At 42.3% G+C, this 27407-nt stretch overlaps 1 protein-coding gene across 1 annotated transcript in view; it reads left to right on the top strand.

Moving 5' to 3' along the window:
• Positions 1–11197: 11197 nt before the first annotated feature.
• Positions 11198–27407, top strand: part of alk (ALK receptor tyrosine kinase) — a 301016-nt gene continuing 284806 nt past the window's right edge. Inside the window, exon 1 of the mRNA XM_041061252.1 lies at positions 11198–11966. Coding sequence (XP_040917186.1) covers positions 11198–11966 — 769 coding nt within the window. The remainder of the gene's footprint in view (positions 11967–27407) is intronic.

Below are 27407 nucleotides of genomic sequence, written 5' to 3'. Positions count from 1 at the left end.
GCTCCAGTCTGTTCACCAGATAGCCACTAAGTCTGATAAACCGTCAGTTTATCAGAGATTTTTCAGTGAAACTGCTGCCTGGTGCGTGAGAGAGAACCAAAACAGCAGAGCTGAGAGCTGGAAAGTCAGGTGATGATTCTCCGTGGGTTCATCACTAGATAAGGCAAACTCTTTAACATTATGCATAATCATCCGATCCATTGTTAACATTAAAATATTGATTATAGCCTCTTTAACCTACAGAGCCTGGGAGGAAGAGGAACAAAAAGTTAATTTATGTGCACAATTTAATGAGTCTTGCTCTCAATTTACTATAACTTATAGCTTTAATGCCATTTGTCTTCAGTGAGAGTGTGAGTCATTAGTCACACACTCTCACTATGGATCATTTAGATTTTATGCAGTTTTATTTTGATCTTGGACTTAGATACATGTTTTTTTTTTTGTGTGTGGAAAACACAACATTGTGTTATCTTTGAGACCCCTCGAATCTATTTTAGAGCATAACAGACTGCTTTGCTGTCAGTGAGTAACCAATATAAAAACTCATCTTCAGGCTTCTGGAGCACTTCATGACTTTTTTTATCTTCTTTAAACGTCCAGCACTACAAGGGAGAGGGAGGCAAGATATATGATATGAAATCAAGAGCATGAATTACTAATTTGTCTGCAGAAATGACTCAATCAAAAGTACAAATTAGTTTTGTTCCTCCAGTGCACCTCATGTGACATGACTGAAAGAAATAAAACAGCTAATAAAGGGACATTGAGATGAGATTGTTTTTAACTACCTGGTTGAGGTTTGGGAAAGATCACAGTCATTATTAAATGAAATGACCTTCCTCCTAAGAGGTTTGCAGCACTACAGTGTCACAGTACTTCCATTTTTTTTTTTCACCTATCAAAAGAAAAGACCCACATTATTACTGAATCCTTATAATTTTTAAGAGGCTGTGATTGTGAACATAATATTGACTGTAAGAAGCTTAAATCAGTATCAGCTGAATTGTAATCCCTATGTTAATTGTTTCAGAGAAGACAACCAAATCACGGCTTCAGTGACGCATTTGGAAAGTATGGTAATCTCACACATATATATATATATATACATAGGATTTGTAGTGTATTACCACAAAGTTCCATGGGAATTTTTGCAAGGGCACATTCACACACAAGTGAAAGGACTGACAAGCAATGCTAAATGCCAGCCAGGTGGTCAGCTTCAGGCAAAGCTGAGGAAAAGGTTTTCCCTGTCAGAACAATCCCTCGTCCAGACTTCAGGCACAAGCACATTTAAATGGCTTTCAATTAGAATTCCTGCAGCTGTGCCTGCCTGCCTCTTTTTTATTCTCAGATGATAATCTGTGGAGCACTTGCTAGCAGCATGTGACTGGCTTTAGTGCTGATATTTTCTTAGTATACCCACATGTGATCAGACATTTTAACATGGAATGGTTGTTGATGTGCAGATTGCTCTAGTGTAGGAAACATAGCAGGAAAATGAGAAGGCTCCTTTCCACATTGTTCTGTGAAACCGGGGCATAAATATCTTCCTGATAGTTGCTCAAAGGCCTCCAAATAAATTTAATACTGTGAACATTTTGTGCTCATTTGGCCACGGCTTTCGCATGTAGGTCAGACTTTGAACAGTAAGCCAAATTCATACTGCACAGAGCAAGCTAAGGACACACAACCAAAGAGCAGCAGGTATAGTGAGGAAAGCAGGGCAGAGATAGTATAGGAGCCAAGATGCTAATAAACAAACCTAAAAGAAATTGAAACATTGGGACACAAGGCCAGTTGATTTGGGGGCCGCATCTGCTTTTACTAGTAGCAATTTGGAGAAAACAAGATACTGAAATGAGGGCAATTTCTTTTCTGCCAGCTCTTGATGGTCAGCACATGCTGTAAGTCCCACGCAGGCTTGCCTGTGCCTTTTTCTGCGGGAGAGTTACTGTAACTGCATTTAGAACGTGCTGCTTATTAGCAGTATATTCCTGCAGCTGTGCTTCTGCAGTTGTTTTTTTTTTTTTGGGAGGAGGGAGTAATGAAAACTCTCAGATATGCATACTAAACAAACGCTGTGATTTATATTCCTATGGACGAACAGGGTGCATCTCTCTCACACACACACACACACACACACACGTCTGTTACCAGGAAACGGGGTAAGACGGAAAGACAGAGAGGGGAAAGTAAACTGATGCCTCTCCCAAGAAGAGAAAGAAGACTGTGCATTGAAGATACACAGTCGAGTAGCATTGCTGCAGTCTATTTTTGGAACTCACTTCCCCCCACACTACGCCCCAAATGCCACCCTGTTCTGAGATTTCTTTTTTTTTTTCTTTTTTTTTTTTTTTAACAACTTGAGTCATTGATATAAGGTTTGCTCTTTCCAAAGGCATAACAAATGTGCAGATTTTCTCTTCTGCTCACCTTCTCCTGACTGTATCCACACTCAACACTGACCCTCCCACTGCTCCTCTGACACCAGATAATTCACTATTAATTCACCTCTAACCTCTACCATGTGATGTATGTCACAGAGTCAAATGCCGGGCATGCCCTGTATCAAGCTCCACACAGCCAATAGATCATTTTCAGCCCTGACGTCCTGCAGCAGCGCCAGGTCTTATTGACAAGGGGCCGGTGAAAAATCACCCCCTGGCCCCAATGGCACCCTCTCCTCTCACATCCTTTTCCTGGGAAGCTTGATCCGTGAAGGAGATTGAATTGGAGCTCGCCAACCAAGCAGCCAGCTAGCCGCCCAATTGCCCCGTCTCCGATTCCAGAGCAGGGAATTCATCAGATGCACCGCTGAAGTCGACCGCCAATGGCCCATTAGGCTCCGGCAGGTCGATGGTTAACTAATTGAGGAGAGATCTAACGGTGACTTCTTCACCCATCTATCCAATCCATAACAGCAACTGAATGATCAGTCAAAACCGGAGTCTGCTGGAGCTACCTTGATTGGCCCAGATGACTGATGCATTGAGGGAATAAGATATTGATGTAATGAATCATGAGGATCAGTCTTTTTCCTGAGCATTAATTTATGCAGCATAAGGAAAAGTAAAGGAAACACTTGTCTACTGGTGGCTAAGAGGATCTCAGGTGAGCTCCAGGTGAGCTGCACTGCCTCAGATCAGCAGTGTGTTTCCAGACGGGTGATGAATGATCCATGAGCTAAACACATTCCAGAGTACAAAGGAAGGACTGTATTTATTGATACAGGAATATAGGAAACGCCAGCAGGCCTTTGAAAAATGTGTTTTTATAGATGGAGGGATAAGCCTCAACACGAAGAAAGCTGCATTTGGAAGCTTTAAGCATATTAAACCGTATAGATCTAATCCCATGCCTGATGATAAGCACCCCAGGTATTGTTTGTGTGTGTGCTTGAGTGTGTGTGTGTGTGTGTGAGTTCACTCTTGTAAGAACCTCTGTGTGGCCCGGGAGCTTCCCATTTTAACCTACATCCTTTTCATTATTTTGGAGGCCTGTGGTTGTAGAAATTCATTTTCTGGGAAAGATGGATTTTTTTTTTTTTTTTTTTTTTTGGAAGTGGTCAGCTTGTCAATTTTTAAACATTTTCAATAAAGCCCAAAAGTAGTGGAACGAACAGAGGCAATGAATTCATTATGAGGTGCCCAGCCAACAGGATAAAGTGATAAGGCAAACACAAATGTATTCCAGCTTCTTAGCCTCTCTCTGAGCCTTAAAGGAGGAGATGGTTTGTGTAAAGAAATGGGGAATGAAGCTTAAATGATGAAATGCTCAACCATATCATTCCCAATCTATTTAGTGAATAAATGAGTAATTTGCAGTGATGGAGATTAATGGAATTGTTTTGCGGCAGATGTACGGAGGCTGCACCAAATCTTTTGATTAAAAAATTCTGATGTTTAAATGAAATTATACTTATTGAGAAACATAATACATTTGATTAAATGTATTTCTGAGCATGAGTCACTGGCCACTCCACAATATAAGATGGAAGCATTGTGATATTCCAGCAGTTAAGCATTGTTCTTCCATAAAGCTGGGAAAGTGATTAAAATGCAGCAAAGATGCAGCAAAGGCTCAGATATCTGAACTTTCTGTTCCTAGTTTGGATCCAGCTCCAAAAACAATGAATCTCAGACTCCCCCATAATGCAGCTGGATAGTGTTCATGACTGATTGACCTGCATGGCAAAATACTATGGTCCATGGGTCCCCCTCATTCATCCTCCATCACCCTCAGGAAATTTTCACCATGAACCAAGTATACTGCAAGTTCTATATTTCATTTTAATGTTTCATGTTTTATTCAAATCGTTTTTATTTTATTATTTAATTCAATTAAACTTCCTATAAATGTCATGTCCCAGAATGAAGTGATGTCTTAGAGCAGTCTATACATCATCAGGACTGTCACAGAAACTCTGAGGGAGAAACGCTGAAGCGTTTATGTATTTAAAGCTGCACTAATCATCATATTTATACTCACAATGGATTATAACACTTCAGTTTAGGACCCAGATACAAACACAGACCAGGAGACTGAAGATAGTTAAAAAGGAGTTTATTGTAGATTTGAATGGTGGAATTAGGAGGTGGTGGTGTCGGAGTTATGCTGGAGCATGACTGGCAGAGGGGCTCTGAAATGGTGGCGCACAGCAGGTAGTTGAACAGGAAGATAGAGTGAAGCAGGCTGAGGTGGCTGACGGTGGAGCTGGACGTGGCTGGGTACAGGATGGCAGGAGTGATGGACGTGAGGCACAGGTGAAACACAGTTAGCTGGATCAGGTGAACACAAGGCAAGAACAAAGAACTTGGTCACTTGTACAAACCCACAGAGAATTATCATCCTTCCTTTAAATTTAAATTTAATTTTTTTTTTTAACATTTTCCTGCTCACTGTTTTGGTTTAACTGCCGGCAGGTAAACTGTTGTGGTTCAGTTTCCCTCTCAGCATCCAATTTTAACTCAAGAATATGTGTACAACCAGCACGTGATGATATTCTAAAATCAATAATGTCATCAATCAGTTGAAAATGACATTAATTCCTCGTCAACAAAACCCCTTCAGTATTAGAAAATAATTTTGAAAAAAATACAAAATTATTTTTCTAATGAGACAAAGGAAGCACAGAATATGTCCCATAATTTTTTTAATTTATCAATGCAAGGATGTGGACAAATGGGCCTGCATTCATCTGGCCATTACACAAAATGTACTATCATTAGGGGCCCTGACAGAATAATAACAAAGAATGATATACAATATAACAACACTTTAAAAATGATTTGACGCATAGGGAGAAAGGTCTAGACTAAAAGCCGTCTATATATGAAAAAATGTGTAGTCCCCAATGCCAAACTAGATTGTCCAACTCTGAAAGCTCCCCCACACTGAAGACATTATACAACTGTTTACACATGCATATACTCCCACTGAGAAGAAAACTGACTTTGACATGTAAAAGTAGTGGAATGCCTCTTTAAATGCCTGCTTCTATTCATGCTATTCAAGTTTGAAACAGTGTATTTACATCTTATACGCTGTAATTAGAAATAACCAGGGGACAAGCAGGTATACGTTACCATATGGTTGGATGCAGACAGCGGGGCGGTGTGTCTTGTGTGTGGTTTAGAAGATGGAGTTTGGCAAGCATGAGCGCACTGTTCACAAACACAGAGAATTTTCAAAGAGCCGTGCTGTTTCAGAGTTTCTCCGGTCGAAAGAGTCACGATGAAGACACAGCTTCGCCCACCCTGCATCACATGTACTCCTGCAGCCTTTTTACAGATTATCCACTTTGCATAAATCTACAAATCCAGTTGCTTTGCTGAGGAGAAGCTGGCATACGAACACAACCTTTATAAAGACTAATGTGTGTCATTAGTCTAACTGTAGCCACTTTTCATGGCTGTCTGAATCAAATTCCCTGTTATGTAGGGCATTGTGGAACTTCTAATCTGACATTTGGCAGGTCAAAGTGTTCACACTGTGGGAGTGAAAAGGCCGGGAAGAGTCTAGTGAATTGTCCCATTACTCCAATTAACACTGTCATCCCAAAATGTTCTAGATGGGGTTTTTTTTCTGCTTTTGTTTTTGTCAGCTAATTTACACCGAGCGTCGTGGTCTTGGGATATGGGAAGTGCTTCTATGAATCAGCATTGCTAGTGACATGCTAATTACCTGGCTAAAGCCAGGCTCAACCCCTGCAGTGCTATGATTAATGTGAATGCTGGTCATGCAGAGGGCTCAGTGGACCTGAGCTAAAAGGCTGACATTTTTCAAGCCCACTACCCAGGGAATTGCCACTTATCAAAAGTTTACCCCCTGCACCTGTGAGCATGCACCGTAAGAGATGACCACCCCAAATTCTTATTACAGCTGTCAACCGAGAACTTTCCAAATCTTTTCTGTGTAAAGGCTTCTTTTTTTTCCTATTTTCTTCAAAAGCCTTATTTCTTTTCTTCAACTCGGCAAGTCTGGGGGTTTGATTTATGGAACTAACAGAAAAATGTCATGAGGTGGGAATGCTAAAGGAAGCGGGACTGTCGCCTCTGCGTTATAAAATGTATGGTTCGGGTGCGTGAGACTCAGCAGCTCCTTCCTCAATCATTGCAGACAAGTGCTGTGCATTCACGAAAGCATAAACAGACAAAAGGAAAAAAATGGCTGTGAAGCTGCGAGAAAGGAGAGAGAGAGAGAGTCGGATTGAAAAGTCTGGAGGGAGGAATCAGGATTTTTTTTTTCTTCTTTCTTCTCTGCTTTTGCAGCGACAAACTTTGGAACATTGATGGCACATGCAGAAAGTGGATGGACCCGGGCTGAAAGGGCCACTAGTTGCGGGGACTTTGCCGCTGATTTATGAGGTTTGCCGCGCACCGTGAAAAGCGGTGCTGGAGGGGGGAGGGGTCTTTGTAAGAACTTATCTGTCTGTAATTTATCACACTACCACTCCCCCCAACAACCTTTTCCCACACACTGACCTGTGAGCTGGATACCAAACGTGGTTTAGATGAAATGGACACTATAGCTGGTGAGTGTTCTCGAAGCTAGCGGCATTGTGGGTAATGGATTTCCAGGCTTTGGTTCATTTTACTCCATAAGGACTGGAAAGTGGAAATGAGTGATCAATCAGAAAGTAATTAAGTTCGCTTTGGCGGTCTGGTGAACGGCCTTCAGAGTGGATGCCTATTATCAAGAATACAGCCATGGCTGTTAACAAAGTGCAGTTAATCTGAGCCCGTGCATACATCGACCATCTCTCTCTCTCTCTCTCTCTCTCTCTCTCTCTCTCTCTCTCTCTCTCTCTCTCTCTCTCTTTAGCCTTCTCCAAATGAATTCATCTGTATCACAATTATGCACAAAAATATCAGTTCATCAAAATCAATTTAGTGTGAGAAATGGAAGCCGAGCTATAATGCTTGACTTTGGGTTTTCGCTAGTTAAAACTCTATCGGGCTAACATTACCCATGTGTTTAATCGATTATTAATAACTCCAGATATTGTCTTGTTTCAGTGAACGCTTATACCATTTCCACAGTTCATTTGACTCTGCATCCAAATGATCAAACTTGCATTTAGCTGCGCACCAGCTGAGAACTGCTCTCCTACAGGCTCACCTCAGCTGAAGCTATTACCAAGTGGATTCTCAAGTATCGATGTACAATATCATGCATAGTGATGAAGTGGCCAATGTAACCTTAACGTCGTACCAGTGGCTTGGTACCTGTGAGTACAGCCTTACAGATTAGATATTGAATGGTGCTCAGTGTGTGTGTGTCACCATGTCTCCCTCCCTCTCACGCTCCATACCAGCCTTTTTCAGTCCCTCCCACACCGATTCCTCACCTTCTCTGAATATGAATAAAACAACTTGTCTTGAATAATATTCTCAGATATTGGGTGGAATATATGATGAATACAGAAAAAAAAAAGAAAGTTTCTCACTGATGTGCTCCTGGGTATGATTTTCTGCTCTCTGCTGCTGTTCCACCACAGGTTAGGGCAGAGGATGCAAAGCGACTCAAGATTGTACTCGTCTATTTTATCTTACACCTATAGGAATGTGAATTTGCATGAGAGACAGGCATAGGTGGCACGGGGGGGAAATGAAAATGGAGAAAACAAGAGAAGGTATTGATAATAATGCAGTCACAGCTTTTGGTTTGGCTCACAAACCTTGAAGCATTTCAGCACTGCTGAGCACAAATGCACCTGTGTGCATGTACACATAACCCCATCACAAATAAATCAATACTGCCTTGTACGATCATGGCAATAGAGCGCAAGTTAAGGAAGCAAGCAAAATGAAGAATAGAGAAGAACAATCACTTCCGTGAAGGACAGTTCCATTATTGGGAAGTAATTATGCAGGCACAAAGGCAGTGATCAATCAATAACAAATATATTAATAATTCACTTACTACAAGTGCATCTCAATTAACCCCTAAGAGGCGAAGCAAGTTGTTTCTCAATCAGGAAATAAAACGTAGATACAGGTGACAAATTTGTAACAAAACAACAATGAATGGTTCTTTATTAGTGAGGAAGAATGATGTCGTCCTGTGCAGCACTACAACAAGTGAGCTGACGTCTTGTTAATAACAATCACAATCACCTGCATATTTCCTGTGGCTTAAACAAGAACTACTGTTGTGCAATCAGCAGGTCACGGCTGCTGTAAGGCGAAGAAATAGCCATAACAATGAATGTGGGATTACATCACACATTAAAACTGTATATCTCTGGGGTGACAGACTGGGTCAAAGCACAGCTGCAGCACAGAGCACTCAGCTGTGGTACACTCTCCCGTTGATGGGAATGAATTCAGCGGGCTTGTAATAATAGATATTTTCATACAAATGTTTCTACTACAGGCTGTTTACAACGCAGTAGTGATTCTAACTATCTAACCAGTTCATGAACCTTTTTGCATGTGCTGCACGCACTCCAGGTCTTTTTGTTCTTTCCTGGGAGGAGTTCTCTGATGAACAGGATGTGTCCTATCAGTGTTTGCATGTTTCCAAAAGCAGCATCAGTTATTTGTTTGGAGTCAGTGGGGGAAGAAGTGGGTGGTCAGATAGTGCAGCGATGGCCATCATGGCTGAATGGAGACTTTGTTTTTCTTTTACTTATTTATTTATCTTTGAAGTAATTGTTATATCCACGTGAACGTGAATGCCCCACGGTTTCCTCGTAATCTGCTCTATTTTCCCCTTTCCAGGACTTGATCTGTTTTATGTGCGTCTGCCACTACTGTGAAAATCACTGAGCATGTACAATGAAGATTGTTTGTTGCTCTTCTCGGCAATTGTGAATTTCGAAACTGTTTTTCTCATCATCATCATCATCATCATCATCATCATCATCATCATTTTATAGAGGAATAGCAAACACATACATTTGAACAAAGTGTTGATGGTGACATATAGGGTTGTACTGATATGACCCCCCCACTTTTTTTTTTCTGATACCCCAACACAGGGCAAATTTAAAATCTGTATACCTCACTGTGGGAATGCTGGGACACAAAAAAAGTGACAAACATGACAAAACATTCATATATGAGACCATAAACACCACATGATAAGGCACACTGGAATGGAAGATGTAAATTTTAAAATAAAAGTTGATGTAGTCACTAATAGTTTTTGTGGTTAAGATGTTTTCACAGCTGATGTCCACCAAAATCGGAAGTTACACGTGATCATCCCTGCTGCCACAAACCGTCTGAGTTTTAACATGTAGGTGCGGGTTTTTTTTCCATAATTCTGACTTTATTCTCAAGATTCCTCAACTCATAAAATGTTCACATAGGCCCTAATCCTCCTGTATAGATAAGGCTCTAATGAGACACTGTAAAAAATTCCACAGTAATTAGAGCATTAATGGATTTGTCAGTGAAACTGAGCAGTGTGAATTACCATAAGTATGTGCTGACGCCATCTAGCGGGTGTCTCACCCGAGCAACTTTTGGACTTTGAGAGAGAGAGAGAGAGGGAGAGAGAGAGAGGTTTGGATTTATTTTTTTTGGGGGGACTTTTCTGGCAATTTTTCCCTTCTGCCCCAAACACTGACCCCTTGATTCCCATCCACCAATTAAAGATGTAGAGAGTGTGGCAAATGAACTGGCAGGATGGGAGGACAGCTTCCTGATGTTTTCAGGACATATTGGCCTCCGCACATAATAATATAACAAAGCCAAATGGGCTCCAACCCAAATAGCCTCCCTCTGAAACTATTTGATTTGCGACTAGGATGCGACTAATCCAATCTCATTTCCGGACACACAAAGGCTCGGTGATTCATTGAAAAAAAATCACGAGAGACAAACTGTGGAGCTGTGCTGCTATACCTCCTGGCATTTCTAATTTCAATAAAGATACAGGCGCCGTTACAGCTGCACTGAGGGCGCATCAGACGCGTCCATAACGGTGGAGGCTCCTACGCTGGCTGGCTGAGGGCTCTTTCTCAAGGGAGTCGTGTTCGGAGAAAACGGCTTAAATTGACGTGGAATGGATGTGTGAATGACTTTACCGCGTGTGCTGGCATGACAGAGGCGACCGGAGCTGTCAGCTCTGACCACATGAGCACCGAAATCCTCGGCAGACAATTAACCTGAGAGACTGCCGCCGGGCTTTCCAGTTAGCCAAGACTATAAGATATGATTATATTTTAAACTTTAATGGACACTCGGCTTCTCCAAACTCGTTTTGAATTCATGATTTAGCTGCGAGGGGAGAGAGCGACGCTGCTGACAGAGAGACCACTTGTACCGCCGTCACAACTGTGCCAAGAGACAGGGAGTCTTTCAAAGCCACCGGAGCGGACCCGACCGGCATATCAATCAGCGTCCCGGAGAGCAACTCGCTGGGTTCGCACCGGCGATAAAAAGCATTGTCTTCAAGGTGCGCCTGTGTGTCCGTCTGTCTGTGTGTGGGGAGCAGAGAGGGGCAATGGCACTTTTTCCGTGCGAAGAGGGAAGGACAGCAACAGTCACTGGAAAACAAATGTAAAAACCCAGTTTCCTTCGTCTTGCCACGGGTGCGCACCGGCGAAGAGGCGCAGGACCCGCAGGATCATCGATTCGCACTTTGTGATTTTGCGCTGCGTATGTGACAAGAGCAGAGAGGAAGCGGTGAACGGTGGGATTAAGGGGCTTCTCCTAAACGACAGACTCAAATTTATTTCACCATGAACGTCGGGATATTGTTTTTGCTTGTTTGTTCTGCGGCATTTTTTGCTGAGCTGCAGTGCGCCTCGCCAAGGACCACAGCGGGGATGGATCTCTCCACCGCCGGCTTAAGCAACATCAGCAGCGGCAGCAGCAGCAGCAGCGGTGGCAACAGTGGGGAAACCGGAGGCAAAAGAGACTTGAACCAAACCATAAACTCCAGGCTCAAGAGGAAAACCCTGGCTGTGGATTTTGCGGTCCCTTCTCTGTTGCGCTATTACCTGGCGGAGTTCATAAAGAGACCCCTGAACGGCGACTGCCAGACTTTTAGCGGATGTTACACGGTGCGCGCAAACTTGAAAATGCACTGCATACCTTTGCAGAAAACCATATCTACTTTTGTGGACCCCAAGTCTGCTACGGACTCAGCACTGAGGAACATGTCTTCTGATGGACAGCTCCCCTTCTTCTACAAGCGGCCGCTGTCCAAAGTTCTGAAATTGGGCTTGACGAAAGCCAGCAGGAAATCAAACCAAGTGGTGGTGGAAATAGGAGAGGATTTAGTCAGGACGGGATGCGGGGGTCTGTCTGTGTACGAGGAGGCCCCGGTGTTCACTCTGGAAATGGACCTCACAACTATTCTGGAGTGGTGGCTCGGCGCAGAGGGGGGCCGGCTCAGGGTCCGACTCATGCCCGAGAAAAAGGCGCAGGTGCCCGGGATTGAGGATCGGTACACAGCGGCCATACGCGCCGCAGACCCCCGCCTCTTCCTCCAGATATCCTCCCGGGGTGAGTTCCTCTCTCCCTCATCATCTCCCTCCCACTATTTCTCTTCCACTTCTTCCCATGTTGTTCCCTCACACGCCCACATGCACGTCAGTCACGCGCGCGCGCACACACACACACGCACGCACGCCTGAGCAGACCTAATTCACATTGCTCAGTCACGGTTATGATTTAAGTTCTGCTGTGATTAATTTTTGATGTTGAATCCAGTGTGGCGAAAGATGCGTGCTGCGTGTGCTTTGGCTTTCATAGTCAAACGGGCGAGTATAGAAATGTCAGCACAAGGAGGGAGCTATTTGTAATGACCTGATGGCAAAACGAATGTGAAGTATGGAAAGAGTGTGTGTGTGTGTGTGTGTGTGTGTGTGTGTGTGTGTGTGTGTGTGTGTGTGTCTGATGAAAATAACTGTCAGGGAATCCATGCATTCAGGTCTGTTGCAGTGATCCAGGGAACTCTCCAGACTCATGTTTCATTATTGATGCCCACAGCAGTGCTGAGAGACGAATTGCATGTTGATTTAATTCCCAAACTCTTTGATTATTTCCAGTTGGGATCCACGCTGGGTATATGCAGCATCTTTAGAGGCTACTACCCTTATCACTTCTAAGCTGTTAATTATTATTTCATTTGGAGGGAAAGAGAGGCCTCATTTCCTGATAAGAGCATGTCTGCACATTGTATAAGCCCCGTATGCAGTGATATTTAAGTTAGAAAAGGCCCCAGCAGGGCTTCCTCGCATTCACTGGTCCTCCCTTAAGGATACCTTCTCAATTCCCAGAGGCACCCAGTGCTGAAGGAAGGTTGGAGATTTAAGAGAACGGGCTTTATTTTGATTAGGCACAAATTAAGCTGTTATCTCCAAGAAAGCTTTAGCACTCAATACTCGAGGGTCCTTGCCTCGTTCTTCTGAGCATCGGCACAATCAGTGTAATTGCTTAATCACTTTGATGAGGGAGGCTGGCCCAGAAAAATGCAACGGAACCCATCAGGCAGAGGCTGGCTCGGCTCGAAGCTGACAGGGTAAGCAAGAAACCCCTCCTGCAGGCGACTGTGCACATAGAAACACGTGCAAACACGCAAACACACACAAAGAAACTACGAGAATGTTATAACTGTGTGTAATTTGTAATTTAAGTTGCTGCATTTAGTCTTAGTTACTACTCTGTGATATTGGTTTCATTTTGTGATGAAAAATAAAACTTGGTATTGTGTCGTAATTCATCAGCGCTTTCAACTGTGTATGTTTATGCAAAGATGCATGCACCTATACCTTAAACTGTAGCAGAGGTTCATGTGAGCACACAAGCTCCCAGCAGGGAATCCAGCAATACAGCTAGATGGTAGTGTTTGCAGGTGGAAAGCCAGCAGGGGATGTTGTCATGTGTTTTGAAGTAAAGACATCATCAGCTGTTCCAGTGGATTTGCTCAGTGGCCCACAGATCAGACTGGTTGTTCTAGGCAGCTTCCAGCTGTGTGCATGTGTGTAACTGTGTGTGTATGGGGGGGGGGGGGGTTGAGGTGGTCAGCAGACCACAAATCAACTACTATGTGTTGTGTATCTGAAAGACTGTCCCAAGAACAAGAACAGCTTTAAGCAAATTCACAAAAACGACATGAGTGATGAAGTGACAAAGACATCTAGCAGCTGTAGAAGTAGAAGTAGATCACTCTTGTCATAGAAGTGAAGGAGGGATAGTGTGACATCCACAGAGGGAGAAGTGAGGGTGGTAGAAGGGATCAGTAAAACACTGGACTCTGACACAGAAGATCGCTGCTCGCACAGTCACGATCATCCCCTGACCTTAACCCAGTGGTTATTATTGTAACCATGACAACAGAGTTAGGGGACCATGATCTTTCCCAAACCAAGTTGTATTTGTGCCTAAACATAGCCAAAAATAAATAAATAAATAAACAAATACCCACACCCACACACTGCTGTCTAGTTCCCAGTTTGCCTTTTATTCTACATAGACATAATATACCAATCTGCCACAACATTAAAACCAGCTGATCAGCTCCCAGCACACACCACCACCACACAGCTGGTGTCCATATGTTATAAGCAGAGGAACCAAACCTTAACCTTCGCTGTGGAAGATTATGACCGTTCTACATTTGTGACAGTGATCTGAAACAGTTTTGGAAGCCACTGACCGATGATTCGGTCCTGTTGATAGAGGCGTCAGATCAGAGAGCGTGTTGCTGTGGAGGGAAGTTACAAACAACTTGTTTTGTTTTTTCATTTGAAGAACTTGTTTGCATCTGGAGTCCTCTGCAAACTGTGTCTGGATAAGCAGGGAATGATATTGTGTGCTGCAGCCCTGACATGCTATTGACATGCTACCGCGTATTCAGTATCGTGTTGTGCAGCAATATTTGTGAAGTAACCACACACGGACTTGAGAGTCAGGTCTGACTGACTGAAAACTCTCTGAACCATCAGATCCAATATATTTTTTTAAAGCAGCACAGAAATAAGACATTGTTTCAGCTTCATCCATTAAATGCAGACTAATACGGGTGTTATGGGCAGGGAAGTGCAAAGACAGCATCTTTCACTGGAATTAATAGGCTGCCATCCACTGTTTATTACATCTATGATCATTCCTCTTATTTCACATCTCCTCCATCCTTCATCCTCACGTAACCCAGAAATTGATCAAGTCTTTAATCATTAGGGAAGCTTGCTGCTCAGAGGAGCAAGGAGAGACTTCCTGAAGGAAGCTTCAGCATGGAGACAGAGAAGCATCCATTCATTTGAAATCTGTTATGATAATGAGCTGTATTGAAGCCACATCACCTCAATGACTTTTTGTCAAAACACAGTGGGGAAAGGACAAATAGCAGCATCAATAGGACAAAACCCAAACAAAGAACTCCATGAAGAAAGCCCAGTTCTTATACAGTCTAATCTGACAAACGCAGCTTTGTGTCCCACTGCATGAATTATCAGCATGTGTGATGAATCTAATCACGATTCCTGTGCATGGCAGGGTTTATGTTTATCAACAAACAGGTCAAGTGACGTACATATAGATGTAGATGTGTTGTTTTTCCTTTTTTTGCATGAAAGATTTTATTCTGAATACAGACTAATCATGTGATGGGGATTTGGCCATTCACATTTTGGTATTTGGACAAAGAAGAGAATAACAAAAAAAAAGGAAAGAAAACATTGCAGTTGGCATTAACAACATTCTCACGTCCCTGGTTCTGGTGTTTGGCTCATTAAGCTGTGCCTGCAGATCAGGAACATTTCTGAGATCTTTATGCTCAGTGTTGTTGTTGTTGTTGTTTGTTTTCTTCTGCAAAAGTCAAACTGGGGACAGTTGGTATGGTGTCACATTAATTAGCACTATCACCTCACACAGCACATCACCTTACAGGCCATTTGAATTGGCACCTGTATAACCTGGATGTAGGTGTCAGTGCTGTGTGAATGGTTGTCTGTCTGTATTTGTTAACCTGTGACAGGCTGGTGACCCGTCCTGGATGCACCCACTCATTTGCTCAGTGTGAGCTGAGGATGGAATAAATCCAAATTATAGCACATTGATTTTCAGCATGGTCATATTATGTTTTCATTTCATCATTCTACAGATTTTCGTTGTTGAAATTAATGTCTCAGAACAAACTGTAATTTAAAAATAAAACAGTGAAACATTGGTTTGATTTTGTTGTTCAGACTCTGTTGTTGACTTTGGGAATAGTAGAGTGTCAAAATAACCCTAACTCAAGGATTTTGAAAAATATCCCAAGTAATATCATTTTAATTATTTATATGTAGTCCAACCAAAGCTCCAGCCTCTGGTGACTTTCAGAAGAATAAGCAAGTGAACTGTCAGGTGGTGTAGTGTATGTAATATACAGGTGCATGCCTTATCCCTGGTAAGATGATGTGTAATCTCACTGAAGAAGGACTCTGACATGTGATGTTCCTTTTTTAAAACTGCAAGTATAAAAATACATTTGTATTTCAAGCCGGGGAATATGATTTCACTTCATTTTATTTAGTGTTCACACTGTAATGTAGACAGTTGTCCTGAGTAACAAGTGGCAGAAGTCTACACCTTGTATCCACACACCACAGACAGACTCCACTGACTCTGTAAGCCTCACGCTGTCGGCCCACCGCTCCCTACTAGATTACTCTGCTGTATGTTTGCAGTTGCACTTATTATCGTGAGCAGTTATTACATTATGAGTTCCTACAAAGGTGTGTTTACACACTGTTGATGCACAGACAGACACAAGCCCCAAACACTCACACACACACAGACATCTGTCGTCCCTCCACTCTTTTCCCTTCCTATAATACGTGCTCCCTTCTGCCGGCGTCACACACTCCATCCTTCATACAAAACAACTCAACAACTCAAGGCTTGAGTGTGCGCTGTCTCGCTCTATGGGTTTTGCACACCCCTGATTGGCCAGTGTTTGGTGTTTTTCTGTGTAATGTGTGTGGTACACTTGTTTTTCCAGCCCCCGGTAAGATGCTGGCTATTAGCATGAAATAAATACCCACCATGGCACCCAGAATAATTTGACGATCAGGCAAGTGTGCCTACGGGAATCAAGGCATTAAACTGTGCATGGTACATACTTACTCGCCCTATGGGCCCTATGGGGGAGATCATTAATGAGAAATGCTTCTATGAGTTACAGTGTAGGGGGGGGGGGGGGCAGCGCTGGGCAGGTGTGATAAAGAGTTGACCTCTACTTTATTAACCTCTGTTATGTTCACCAAGCGGTGCCATAAATAGGTTGCAAGAGAATCATTAAATGATCTCAGCATTAGAGGCTGAAGGAAGTGGGGACCCCTGCTTCATTAACCTGCACATACCTGCCACCGAGCTCTTTAAGACGTTCATGTTCCTCTGCGGACCATTGGCAAAGAGCATCTTCATAAACATGCCTAACAGGATCTGATTGAAGCCCATGAACTGAGAGACTGCTAGCATCATGCTTTAGAGGAGGAAGCTGTGTACGTTAGAGCTTTGCTCCCCTTGTTTGCCCCTCAGCTCTGCCCCAAATGCAAACACACACACTCTCATGGTTTCTGATTGAGCGTCGCCAGTCTCCTGTTCCTATGAGAGGCTTAAAACAGAATCCTAGTGCGTGTATGTTTTAGCCGTTAGGCAAATATTGCAATTTCTTCTGAATCATAAAGAAAGTGAAAAGTAAATTTACAAAGTTAGATTACACGCTTGCTACTTTGTTTACCCTACGTTGCTTGTGGCCCTTTTGGAAGAGGTTTCTCCTTGAAAGATGAATACACTTTTAATTTTCCTCATCCCAAATGCTTTTCCCTTGTCTCCTGACAAAGTAGCTGGCATATTAGCCTCAGGAGGAGTTACAGTAGTTTTACTGCCTTGTTTTTCGAGCCACATCATAGCAGAACCGTTTACTTTTACAGTTTGTTGCTTTTTTTCTTTCTTTTTTTTGTAGTTAGCTCTTTAATATTCACACTGCATAATTATAGGAACATGTAAACAAGAACAAGTAGACTGACTCAGAAGTTATTTCATCATTATTTGGAATTAGTTTCTTGATTTGTGAATACAAAACTATTTTTGGTGACTTCTGACTAACTTTACCATGACTGACTTGTTTTTGCTGTATTTGTTTTTTCATGCCACTGAAAAACATTTGAAGCTGATTTAGAAGACTTTGCTGGAAAACAGAAAAATCAAAACAAGGTACTCAATCTGAATGGGCTCCTTGGATAAGACAGAGCCAATCATAATTATTGCTGAACTGATTAGTCAATTAACAGATCAGTTAAAATTATTGTAATAATCCATAAAACACTAAGCATTTTTTTCCAGCAAATGTACTGAACATCACCTTGTTCCAGCCTCTAAAATGCAGATATTTATGGCTTTTTTTTGTAATACGTTGTAGTGAACTAAATATCTTTAGACATTTAAAACACCACCGTGGATTCTAAGATATTGCGATGGGACATGTTCATTACTTTCTGACATTTTGTGGATCAAACGATCAGTTGATTAATCAAGAAATTTGATTAAATAATAATTACAAATAATCTTCAGGTGCTGCACTTTAATATCTTGATTGTCGGGATGGTGCGGTGTTGTAGTGCACTTCACTTCACACAGCACATCAGGTGAACTGGCCCATATGTGTGCATATGGGTGTGAATGTCTGTACGTGTCAGCCCTGTGACAAACTGGTGACCTTTGAGTACTTCACTTCAGTACCTCTCACTCAACAAGATCTGGGACGAGATTAAGCAGTGAATGTGAGTGTAGGACGGATTAATCAGTAACAAAAGTCATTGTTACAGTTTCAGTCCTAATCCAAACAGACTTTAAGGTTATTAGACCTGAGTCTCTTCTTCCTTGTGGTTATACTTTGGAACAATCTCAGTATCCAGTGAGTTATTAATACCACGTGTCTTCTCAAACTTCTCAGAATTTACAACCATGCTTAGATCATACTGATCATGGAGTCCATATCCAGAGCAGTAATGTCATTGTGCTGCCTAAAAACCATTTTCACCAACTTCAATCTAATCTTGAGGCTTGAGGAAGAACAAATGCCTGTGGCTATGCAGGATCCTACCTAACCGGATTACACTGACTGTAATTTGGACTCAACCTGTGAAAACCTCTCATTTCAATGCAGGGTCGGAACTAACGATTATTTTCATTGTCGAGCAATCTGTAGATTCATTATTTTTAATTATCAGTAAATTGTTACGTGTGATGATAAGTTAGTAATGAAAACATCTATCAAAAGCTCCCAGAGCCTGAGGGAAACATTTTTAAATTGCTAGTTTTGTCTGTTCAACGGTACAAAAGTCAGAAATAATACATTCGAAATGATGTAAAACAGTGAAAAATGCACAAATCCACACACTCTCCTCACGCTGGAGAGCTGAAACCAGCAAAGGTTTGCTGTTTAATACACCTCATAAATGATAAACAATTCATTTTTAGCACGTTTTAGTGCTACAACTGTCAGTCCAGACTATGTTTGATCTTGTATTTTAGCATAGCCTGTTAGACGCTCATATCCACCTCCTTACACTCACACATCCTTGCATTTTGGAGTTGTCTCCTTTAGATTCATATGTCCTGACTCGTTGGACCAAGAGCGAAGAGTTCAGGCATTTTGTGTGATGAAGCTGGAGTGGTGTCATTCTCAAATAACTGCACTAGAGGAATAAACACTGCAGTGTGTGTGTGTAAACACTTGGTGGGAAGGCAGCTCGATGACACAGTGCACCTGTTGACCTTTTATTTAGTCTGTCCAGGTGGAAGGCTGCAGAGCCACGGGAAAAGTGACATGACAGTGGAAGTGAGTGCATGGACTCGTGAGCAATCAATGAGCCTCCTGACATTTAAAGCTTGTATCAATCAGCTGCTAATGGGGAAATCAATGAGAAGTCAGAATGACATGCCACTTTATTATTTATGCATTTCTATGATCAATTCACTCAAGGAGTCAGCGGCATGTTGTGACACCCCAGAGGAGCCATGAGGTCCTGCCCAGCTGATCAATACTGCAAGTTACACAAAGTGTGATCAAGTGCATGTGTCTCAGTGTAAGCTGCTAAGTGGGCTTCATTTCATGACAGAGCTGTTGTGGATGCAGTGCTGAGACGAGAGAGCAAGGAATTCGAAATGAAAGGCCGAAACTGCTCTGCCGCAGCTCTCCAGTCTTTGTCAGTGTGTGATAAGTGCTGCGGTTGTGTAGCAGTGGTGAGAGTGTAAGATTTTTCATCTGCGGTTTCTAGATTCATTGATTCCTCTTTACAAATGTAAATAGTAAGACATTCGCAGCACCTGCAGTATAAACACTTTGAAGCTTTTTGCCATTTTCAGCGCTCAAAAATCAGTCTACTTGACTGATCTGAGCACAGTGAGATGATATGATTACCGCGCTGCACAGTCACCCCTCACACATTCCCATGCTGTATTCGCAAGTAGACCCACATGAAGTACTGCAAGCATAGCACTTTCTATTCTGATGGCCCCGAGGTAAGAAAACAGCTATTCTCGGTGTCACCATGTCCGGTGTGGATGGTTGAAAATTAATGCATTTTAATGAGATGCCCCCTGAACCTGCTCAAATTCATATACGACAGTCAAATTCAACGGGGCTGCTGTCAGCGTAATGAGACAGCTGATTCTTGACTTAGAGGAAGTGAAGAAATCATATATTTGGCTGCCTGAGCTGGTGAAATGTTCGGCCTGTGCACTGGCCCCGTCGTTAGCTGGCTCCATCTCAGGACCTCGGGGAGTGCAACTGTTGCCCGAAAAGACAAGCTGTTAGCATTCTGTAGCTGGACATACTTAAAATAAAATATGAAAACGTGAAGCTTGCCAAACTGGAAGCTACGAGTAAACACCTTGACAATGTAAACAGCAGCTAATGCCTTATGATATTAATCACCCTCCCTGTAGTTAATGCTTGTGTCACTGTTTTGTAAATTGGCTGGACACAAGGTGACTTTGGCTGTGATTTCCCTTTTAACTTCTTATTCAGCACTGTCTTTTCTTTGCCTTCTTTCCCCTGATGTTTTAGTTATTTATGCCACTTGCTCGGTCTTTCAAAAAACTGCAAGCTGCCTGTTTGATTAATGGTGATGCTTATAAGAGGCCTCGGAGCAGAAGTTTAGCTCAGAGCTAGGTGTGGGGGGTGAATGCATACTGTACACCAGCTGAATGTGAAGCTCCCACTTCCTCCCTGAGATGCTCTACTTCCATAATGAGAGAAGTAAATAATGTGCTAAAGTGAGTGGTCGTATTTTTAGGGAAGTTACTCACTGTACACTACTGTATGTGGATATCTATTTCTGTATGTGTTTGCCCGTTTAAATACCATGATGCCAACACGGGACTGATTTCACACTTGTAAATTAAATTGTTATCTTTTGTTCAGCATAGTAGTAGAGAAATGTACATTACAGTACATTAAAAAAATATGTCTAATCCAATTATAGCCTACATACCTACAACCTACAGACCTCCACAGTCAAAATAACAATCAGCCTTTGGTAGTTTATATATTAAAGGGCTGTTGTTTTGAATTAAACTAAAGCTGTATAGGATATTATATGCACCCACATATATATTTAGTTCTGTTTGATGTGTAATACCTTCATTCAGGCTAAGGTCCACACTGACTGAGGTCTCATTGATGGATATATGTAACCATCTGTGTTTACTGCTTGTTTCCTCTCTTCCCTCGCTGGTTTCCTACCAGCAACTAACTTGGAGGAAAAAGAAGGAAAGTGAAAGTGAGTGAGAGCAGGGAGCAGAAGTAAACAGACATCACAATAATTTGCCTTAAGTCTCAAATTCTCTCATCTTCCAGATTTAGATCTGAATTTAAATTAGCGTAACATAAATCACAGCAAATGTAGGAACTGACTAAACAGAGCTTTGTGAAGCTAAAGGCAAATACTGTTCATAGGCTGTAAAACTGTGAACTCTTTGACTTTGAAACATTTGCTGTGTATGTATGATGTATCTGTTTTTAACTATACATTCACATGAAATTGCTTCAACTTGTTAAACATGATTGGTTGTTGCTGATCAGTTTAGAAGAACACTAGTTTGGAGCAGAGTTTTTCTGGATCATAAAGATGCATTAACTGATTTTTTTTTTTTTAACTTCTTGTGGGAACTGGGACAAGTTAAAAACAGAACAAGTAAACATTTGCCCATATACAAATCCAGCAGACTTGAAACATTCGGATTTGTTTGGAGACGTGTTTCTAGTCACCCGGCAATAACGTTCACTCTCTCCTTTTAGCTCTGTTTTTGTCTCCACAAGCTCCTGAGGGAAATATTGTTTCTTTAGCTACTGAACGCTCCACTATGTTCAGCAGCTAGTCTCTAACTTTGTGTGTCTGCTGTGTGGTGCAGGGTAGGTAGTGTGCAGTGAGTTTATCAGAGCTTTTAGCTGAAAACAGCTGCCTGCTGCAGTTTAAAACAAGATTAACGAGAGAGGAGCCTGTGAGCCAGAAAACCAAAACAATGATCCAAAACTGGACTGAAAGGCTCCACAGAGCTGATGGGGATCTGCAGAGTTAGATGGTAATTCTTTCAGGGTCCGTCACAACGAGTAACCCCTTTCACAATTTAATGGAGTGTAATATAAAAATATTGATTAGTACAGCTTTAATGAGTGTGGCGTTAAAAATATACATCCAGATAGGATAGCGTTGTACTTCCCCGGAGGTCCTTGAAGGAGACTTTCAAGCTTCTTATTTCACTTCTTACTATATTTGGACAGCTGGCAAGATGGCAGCACAAAAATCAAAGGAAAGGAGGATGTATAAGGAAGGAAAGAAGGAGGCATTTCAAGGGTAGCGTAACACACCCGTGGTCTTACCAGTCCAGTGAAGCTCTACCACTAAGCTTTTCTCTGTTGTCAGACTGTCCTTGGTTTTCACACATCTTAAGCCAAACTTACATTTGAGCTAAATCAAACCAGCCCCTGTGACGCTAACCACTGGGCACAAAGAATCAGACGGAAACACAGAGAGTCTGAGGAAAAGCTCCCAACATTCACCTGGAGTTAAAAAGCTATTAACAGATGTGGCGCAGTCGCCATACACACAAAGCCTGGCAGCCTTAGAGGAGCAGCCTGAGTGCTCTCAGGCCACATCCCCAGCTCCCTTTATGATCTGTAATGGGATTGTTGAGGAGCAACAGCAGCATCCTCATCACAGGACAAAACCCACTTAATGGGATATGATTCGCCATGAAAGGGCGAGGAAGAGCAGTTTCTCACTGAACCCGCTTATCCCTTGAAACCTGCATAACCCCACATCCCTCCCTCCCCCCGCCCCTCCATTCACCTTTCCAAGTGGAGGCTGGCATGTCAATTCTGCCCTGTAGCACCCCTCCCATTCCTGTGGTGTGGAGAGGTGTGTGTGTGTGTGTGTGTGTGTGCGCGTGCGTGCGTGTGTGTGTGTTGAAGAGGCAGAGCAGCAGTGCTGTGAGAGATGCTGTTTGTGGCTTATCGGAACACAAGCCCCAGCATGCTCAGTGGCCTAGACCGGCTCAAGGGATGGAAGCGCGACTTGTTCGGTTGCTGAGATCGCTGGAAGTGAATACTGAGCGGCGCCACTGTTTTGAACTCACCAATGCCTCGAGACAGCTTATCTTCTCAGCTGGAGCAGAGTGGAGTGCAATGAGAAAAGTTTGATGAGGTCCCAACTTCTGCTCTGTCATTTTTTGCTCAGCTTTGCTTCTTAGCTTACAAATAGTGTCAGACTGGCTTTGTTAAGCAACAGTCACTCATACCTTTGGGTATACCTAACCTAACAGGCAATCTTTGGTCCAAGAGTCTAAATCTATTATTTGTTCCCTGGCAAATTGGTTTGGCTGAGGGCAAAGTTAAGATTCATAACTTTATAGTTTTATTTAAACGTTGCACTAGAGCGATATCTTTGTACTTTTGACCCAATTGCTCGTTTGTCTTTATTCCCTCTTGTAAAATAATAATGGCTATAATTGTACATTAAAATTAATATTTAAACAGTATTTTAATCAAGCAACAACTGAGGAAAGCTGGGTTCTATTGACTAGCAGCACTGGCAGGTGAAATTCATCACAAACTGGATGGGAGTGAGTATTGAATATTGGCTGTCTCCATCCATAATAATTAATATCTTATTGAATCGGCAGCGTGTCACTCTTTGCTTATGTTTTTGCTTTGCCCAGGGACTTTGTTACCACTTCTGTCCTGGCAATAACTGCCAAACCAGGCAAAGAAAACAAATACAAGGTAATCTGACTGTGTCTCTGCTTTGTGCTACATACTGAGAGAGCATTCCTGAGACTCCTTTTAAAGAAACTACTTAGCTTTAGTTTGTCAGACCATATATGAAATATAACACACAATGTGTACTTAGTTAGTAATTAATACCCTATTTTCAGGAGTTTATGGACCCACCCACAAGCAAAGGGTTAGAGGCAGTGGTACAGTGTAATGGATGGACTCGATTAGTGCGACCATGGTTGTTGCAGCAAACCTGACTGCCACTACAGGTGGTGTAGTCAGGTTTGCAAAAGAAGCCAGAGCCAGTCAACCACACAGGAAGAGGCTCAGGGACAGTCAGGCTCCTCTGGACTTTATGAGAGAGCAAGAGGAGAGGGAGAGAGAGACAGTGGCAAGAGAAGAGGAGAGGGAAAGGGCAGCCACAGCCCTGTATCTGTATCAGCTCCAAAAACTTGTGAAGAAATACTAACTATATATTGTTCAGTTTGAATTAATTCTTGAAAGCAACAGCATATAACCTAGTGTATATTTGCAAAACAATATTACAAAGTCCTGTATTTTACAGTTATGTACAATTAGTTACAGTCATGCTGTTCCTTGGTGTCTGTTGTACTGGGCTTCTACTTGGTCTGTTTGTCAAAATTCAAGTACAACATGGTGTAATTCAAAATCACCAAAGTAACAATCTGCTGTGTTACCAAAGTAACAATCTGCTCCATCTCCTAATAGAAACCACCCTGCTGGTGGATACAGGGCCTGATGGTACATGGGCGATCTGCGTAGGACAAACGCATCATGTACAGATCCTGGATTGCTAATGTACGCATCCAGAAATCTGCCCTTGGCACCACAGATGCCTTGCCGTGGCACTGAGGGGAAAAGTTATCTGTTTATGTAACGTTTCTTCTGTGGCTCTGTTGGAGGCAGAGTCCTGATGTGGCGTCCATCAATGGCACCTGCAGTAGAGCGGAACGCCTCATGGCCAGCAAGGTGAACAAAGCTGACCCCCACCTCCTCCAGCTCCTCTGGTTTGGGGAAATGAATAGCTGTGTGGAGGATGGTCATCATTTCCTCCACGGGATTGTGGATATTCCTGCAGACTGTGGCTAGTGGTATTGCAAAGATGTCTGCAGTTGCCCTGTATGAGGCTCCACAGACAAACTAGCAACTGGTGACCAGTGACTGGTGACTGGATAGTCTGAAGGCTGGTTTCAGGTCAGCTTCAGAGAAGAACGTGGTGAGGAAAGGCACATTGTTGTTCATCTGTGCAAATCTTTGTAGTTGACTTTGACCAGGTTAAAAAAAAAAAAAAAAAACATTGTTTATTAATAGTTGTATTTATTTTTGATTATATTTATTGCTTATTTATGTGTTTTTACAATTTAATATTTATTCAACAGTTCTCTGAATAGGAACTGACTGATATGAATTGTTGAAGTCCCCCAGAATTAAATGTCCTTCTAACATCTGACTTGTTTGGTCAGGTGCTTGAGAATGTTTCTATTTCTGTCATTGCGTGATGGGCAGTGTAAGAGCAGAAGTGCATTCATTTTTATCTAGGCATACCAAGTACACTGTCAAATCTACATATAAACAGGCAGACAGGTTAACAAAAAAGCACAATGATTAGACAAATGTGCAAACCTAGAGAGATATGCTAATATGGCACATACTAATATATAATATGGTACATCTCTTCTCCATCCTCCACTGCATCCTGGCTCTTCTTTAACGGATTCGCCTCCTCAGTTCGGCAGCCTCCTCTTCAGCTTCTTCATAAAGCGTACCGCTGCCAACGGCAGTCTGGATCTGATCCATTTTGATGCTTTCTGTCTAATGTTCTGATGTCTGATGTTTAATTTTGTTTCCCCTCATTCATTCATTCACCAACGTCCACAACAACAGCCTTTTTTTCCTGCCACACATGTAGGCCACAGATGTCGGAGCATTCAAACTATGATGTATTAATATTTTTAGAATGAAAACAAAAAGAGGCAGAATTGCGTTTTATGTCATATTTTGTTTTATTGTAAATAGACGTCACAGTGAAGATACCCGGGGTAGACACATATTGTCAAGACAAGCAGAGACAGAGTAACCGTACTGCTTCCCCCTGTCCTCAGGAGTTTGTCCTCTGGAGTCGAATTTGCCAGGTCCCAACTACCAAGTACATAAAGTTTAAACGATACGGGTGATTATCTGACAGGAAAGGTCTAAAGAAAATATTGTATCGAAGTTTGGCTCAATACTGGAGGCCAGAAGTAAGGATATTGATCATTATAGTAAATCTTGAGAGTCCCCTGACTTTTTGAAAGTGTGATACTGTCCTAAATTGCTTTTAAACTCTTAACAGTTTTGTAACTGAGTTTTGTTGTTAAAAAAAAAACGTATGAATCAATTGATATCATTCTCAGCACCACTGACTGACAGCAGCCAAGGTTATAATGGCATGTAGATACAAAGCCAAACCTGTCCTTTAATAATTCCTTGCTTGGTACTAAGCCAGTATGGTCACGAATGGATACAGTATGTTCAGATTTTATAATATAGGTTTGGATATTTCTTCTCCATTTCCCTTCGAATGGGACTAATTAGTGTTCATCCACACTGGGTAATGGGCTTTTTTTCCTTTTTTTTAAAAATACTGCTCTATTCATCCTCCACACCTCTGTGTTTACCTTCAGTATTGTAGCCTCTGGCTCACTCATTTCACTTGGACACTCAAGGACCTTTGACAGACTCCTTTTAATCCACTTTCTCTGCCATTTGCCTTGTACATATAATAGCTTGTCAGGGGTTTTTTTTTTTACCTGAGGGACCCTGACCTTCACTCAGAGCCATGCTGCATTCATGTATCCTGCCTCTTTGCACAAGTCTATCACATACCAACCTCATGGTATAACCAGTATTCGCATTTGTCCATATCTCCATTCTCCATGAGAAGCATGTGCCGTGATTGTAATATGATAAATGGTGGACTTTTATAAGGCTGTTGTTATTAGCTGTGAAACTAATCATTGATACGGATGCAGGCAGTGCACTTCCCTTTTGTGTGAGAATAGTTCAGTGTAGAAAGGTCTGGCATCTCTCCCATCTCTCTTGTCACAAGTGACATAAAATTTCAATTGTGTTTGTATTTGTGCATGTTTACAAGCTTGGCCGTGTTTGCATTTGTGTCCAAGTACACACACACACACAGAAGGTGCAAGAGCAGACCTTTGTGTATGTGCTCATGTCCATTCGTGTTTCAGTGTGCATTGGCATCCATGCTCGTGTGTGCGTGTTTGTGTGTGTGTGCTCATTCATGTGTGCATGTCCACTAGGGAGCACTGAGGTGCTTTCAGGCAACACAAAGCCTCTTCCTCCTCTGTCTGATCTTGCTGGAACAGTGAGCTGGAGCCAGCAGCAAGTAGCCACATCAGCAGTGCAACATGAGGCAAAAAAAAAAAAAAAAAAGATCAGCGGCTCTGATTTTTTGCTCAGTGCCAGCTGGACAACATCATGTTGACCTTGCCATGCTTGCACAGAGTCCATGAAATCAAGCCACGGCCCTGGCCTCAGCACCCTTAACTCCACACACATCCTCTCTCACCACACACACACACACACACACACACACACACACACACACACACACACACACACACACACACACACCTTTTCTTCATGTCCTA

Source organism: Toxotes jaculatrix, chromosome 17 (assembly GCF_017976425.1).
Source record: "Toxotes jaculatrix isolate fToxJac2 chromosome 17, fToxJac2.pri, whole genome shotgun sequence".
NCBI lineage: Eukaryota > Metazoa > Chordata > Actinopteri > Toxotidae > Toxotes > Toxotes jaculatrix.
This window is presented reverse-complemented; position numbering and strand designations above follow the sequence as displayed.